A 4,267-nucleotide genomic window follows, 5' to 3' on the forward strand; every position below is an offset into this window, starting at 1 on the left:
CTTCCTTCCTTCCTTCCTTCCTTCCTTCCTTCCTTCCTTCCTTCCTTTCCTTCTTTCTTCTCTCTCTCTCTCTCTCTTTCTCTTTCTTTCTTTTTTTTTTTTTTTCTTTTTTTTTTTTTTTTTTTTTTTTTTAGGTGGAGTCACTCTATTTGCCCAGGCCGGAGTGCAGTGGCATGATCTTGGCTCACTGCAACCTCTGCCTCCCAGGTTCAAGTGATTCTCCTGCCTCAGCCTCCCAAGTAGCTGGGATTACAGGTGTGCACCACCATGTCCAGCTAATTTTTGTATTTTTAGTAGAAACGGGGTTTCACCATGTTGGCCAGGTTGGTCTTGAACACCTCACCTCGTGATCCACCCACCTTGGCCTCCCAAAGTGCTGGAATTACAGGTGTGAGCCACTGTGCCCAGCCAAGCCTCAGTCTTCTTGTGTTCACCCACTTCTTGGTCCCATGAAGGTGGTCCTTGGCAAGTAGCACTTTAGTCTTAGGGTTCATGGGAGGGATGGAATGAAGGCCCACGCCTCCTCCCAGCATCGACATTTTTCTTAGTGCCCCAATGCCTACTATAGCTTTGTTTTCTCCTGCACTTCTTCCCTGGTTTTCTAGGCTCTTAAATCCTCAAATTTGACTTGCATGCCCTCTAGTGGCAGGTCTGATGCACTCCTTGTTACCCTGTTTATTGTGGTACCATGACAGCTGTTCTCACCACCCAGCTCTGTTACTAAATATTATCTCTAATTCACAAATGCCAAATGAGAGGTTCAGTGGTCCTGACTTGCCACTCAAGTAGGACCTGGAAATGTGGGATTTGAATTAGAGCTCTTGATTCCTGGATTTATACAGCGTTTCAGTATAACTGCAACAGTAAAACATATATGGTTACAGCTGTTCTAGTTTCTTCTTCATGGTTAAAAAAGAATTCAAGCCGGGCGCGGTGGCTCACGCCTGTAATCCTAGCACTTTGGGAGGCCCAGGCGGGTGGATCACGAGGTCAAGAGATCGAGACCATCCTGGTCAGCATGGTGAAATCCTGTCTCTACTAAAAATATAAAAAATTAGCTGGGCATGGTGGCGCATGCCTGTAATCCCAGCTACTCAGGAGGCTGAGGTAAGAGAATTGCCGGAATCCAGGAGGCGGAGTTTGCGGTGAGCCGAGATCACGCCATTGCACTCCAGCCTGGGTAACAAGAGCAAAACCCCGTCTCAAAAAAAAAAAAAAAAAAAAAAAAGAATTCAGATTATTTTATTATCCACTCAGCTAATCTGAAAGGACAAAAATGTGAGGAATAGTGGAAGATAAGAATGATCATCTTTTTTTAACCCTTCCTTCATTACAATTATAATTTTTTTTTGTCATTTAGTATTCAGTATTTCATGCCTCAGTCCTGTTAACTTTGAGGAATACAGAAAATATATAAAGCATGATGTCTGCCTTTAAATTTATGTTCTGGTTAGATTCTAGTTATGAGGCATTTAAATTTCTTCAATTGAGGAAAAAAATTAAGCATAACACACAATAACTTTTATTGGTGTTTAATGTTTTTACTTCATCTCACTAAAGACAGGTTCTCTGAGCATTTACTTTTAAATTTATTCTTAAAGTCCTTTTCAGTGGAGAGAGAACTACAGGATAACAGCAGTTACCTCGATGAACCCTGGAGGATAACAGAAGAACAGCGCGAGTACTATGTCAATCAGTTTCGATCCCTTCAGCCAGACCCAAGCTCTTTCATTTCAGGTAAAAATGTGGGCTCCCCAGGCATAGCTGTCACTGGAATCACAGCCACCATCTTGAGAAATCATTCATGCAAAATGGATATGGTGGCCTTCCGTGATTTCAGTTTGTTTTCATCTAAGGTCCAAGTTCTTATCAGATGTAAACCATGCAGAAAAAAAGTTGCCAATGACATTTGGAAAATTATGTTTCCGTTTCAAAAGGCTTAAATGGGAATTTGGGGGGAATCTGGCCCAGACCTGCACCTTATCAGCTGAGGCAGTTCTCGAAATGATAAGAGTGTCGTGCTGAGGGGCCGCCTCTCATTGCTTCCTCTTTATATTAGAGCTCGAGCAAGGACAGAATGTGGTCCCCTAATGAGTTGGTGTCGCAGGTCTTTTTGTTATTTGTGCCTTCAAACTTCAAACTCAGGCTCGTTTTCTTTGGCTCAAGTGTTTCTCCTCCAGCTTTTTTGAGAGAAACTAAATTGGGGAAGAAAAATTGGCCAGTGCTTTCCCACTTGTCAGTTGTTCTGGGTTGTCTTCAGATATATAGATTCCTGTTGAATTCTCATGTAAAATTCAAGCTGAGAGGAACTGATGTAATGCCAGTGTGGCTACATTTTACCAGGCTGAAGGACTAAACTAACAGTGAAATAGTAGAGTCTGGAAGAAAAATTCATAAACCTTTCTTTTTAGATTTAAAAATTTGAAGAATAACAGTATGTTCTTAATAATTGTAACCTGCCATATTGAAGTGTAGGCTAAGATTTTTTTAATCTTGTGAAATGAGGCACATAAAATTAAAATATACTTATATAAATAATTGCAAACATCATTTCCTGATTGGTGGTAATGGCTTTATTGATGGCAGAATAGTACAGATATAACAAATTAATGTTGATGTTATGATTAAAGAAAAATAAGCAGAAACCCGTATTGCATGATTTGACCACTTGCTAGTCTTACCCTGTGTTCAGGTGAGTTTCTTCATGACATATGCAGGTATTTAGCCAAATGCAAACAGGTAATTGTTAGAAATGTTTTTTTTTTTTTTTTTTTTTTTAACTTTTGTATCTTGCAGAATTTCAGATGTAGACACAACTAGACTGGCTGGTGTAACAAACCTCTGTGTACCTATTACATAGCCCCAGTGATTTTCTCTTACCTACAGTTACCACATAAAGATATTTCAGTCAGTCAGTGGTGGCAGTTCCATAACAGTATCATGGAGCTGAAAAACTCCATTCATCACCTAGTGATGCTGTAGCCATCATGATGTTGTAGCACAAGGCAGTGCTCACATTTTTGTGATGATGCTGATATAAACAAATCTGTGCTGTCAGTTGTATAAAAGCCTAGCACATATGATTATGTACAGTATATAATAACACTAAATGACCCTTATTAGCTTATTATATATTATGCTATACTTTTATTGTTACTTTATAGTATACTCTTACTTATATAAAAAAAGTTAACCGTAAAATAGCCTCAGGCAGGAACTTCAGGAGATATTCCAGAAGAAGGCATTGTCATCATAGGAGACAACAGCTCCCTGCGTATTATTGTCCCCTTCTAGTCACCTCCATGGTGTGGCGGCGGAAGACAGTGTTATTGATGATCCTGACCTTGTGAGAGCCTAAGCTGATAAATATCTGTATTTCAGTTTTTAACAAAAAAGTTTAAAAGTTAAAAAAATCAAAAAATTAAAAAATAGAAGTAATAGAATAAAGATATAAAGAAAGAAAAATTTTTGTACAGCTGTACAATTTTTTTAAATTTTTAAATTTTTGTGGGTACATAGGTGTATATATTTTTGGGGTACATGAGATGTTTTGATACAGGCACACAATGTGAAACAAGCACATCATGAAGAATGGGGCATCCATTTCCTCAAGCATTTGTCTATTAAGTTGCAAACAATTCAACTACACTCTTTAAATTGTTTTAAAATTGTACAATGTGTTTTTGTTTTAAGCCAAGTGTTACTACAAAGGAGTCAAGAAGGTTAAAATAAATTTTAAAGTTTTTAAAGTGAAAAACTTACAGTAACCTAAGGTTAATTTATTATTGAAGAGAGGAAATTTTTTTTTTGTAAATTTAGTGTACCCGAGTGTAGAGTATTTACTAAGTCCAAAGTAGTGTAGAGTAATGTCCTAGGCCTTCATATTCACTCACCACTCACTCTGTGACTTACCCAGAGCAACTTCCAGTCCTGCAAGCTCCATTTATGTTAAGGACCTTATAGAGGTGAACCATTTTTCATCTTTTATACCGTATTTTCACTCTATGTTTTCTATGGCCGCCCGGCCTTCCTTCTTTCCTTCCTTCCTTCCTTCCTTCCTTCCTTCCTTCCTTCCTTCCTTCCTTCCTTCCTTCCTTCCTCCCTTCCTCCCTCCCTCCCTCCCTCCCTCCCTCCTTCCCTCCTTCCCTCCTTCCTCCCTCCCTCCCTCCCTCCCTCCTTCTTCCCTCCCTCCCTCCCTCCTTCCCTCCTTCCTCCCTCCCTCCCTCCCTCCCTCCCTCCTTCCCTCCTTCCTCCCTCCCTCCCTCCC

General features: G+C 39.7%; 1 protein-coding gene across 9 annotated transcripts in view; it reads left to right on the forward strand.

Annotated features, from left to right (window-relative positions):
* The window catches only part of REPS2 (RALBP1 associated Eps domain containing 2), a 221,826-nt gene that overhangs the window by 112,176 nt on the left and 105,383 nt on the right, over positions 1–4,267 (forward strand). For all 9 annotated transcript variants that reach the window (XR_004271124.1, XM_032285998.1, XM_032286002.1 and 6 more), the window contains exon 6: positions 1,602–1,737. Coding sequence is in view for 8 of the 9 variants with exons in the window: in XM_032285998.1 (XP_032141889.1) it covers positions 1,602–1,737 (136 nt within the window). In the remaining variant the exon portion in view is untranslated. The remainder of the gene's footprint in view (positions 1–1,601; positions 1,738–4,267) is intronic.

Source organism: Sapajus apella, unplaced genomic scaffold, assembly GCF_009761245.1.
Source record: "Sapajus apella isolate SASKATOON/1434 unplaced genomic scaffold, GSC_monkey_1.0 scaffold17, whole genome shotgun sequence".
NCBI classification, from domain to species: Eukaryota; Metazoa; Chordata; class Mammalia; order Primates; family Cebidae; genus Sapajus; species Sapajus apella.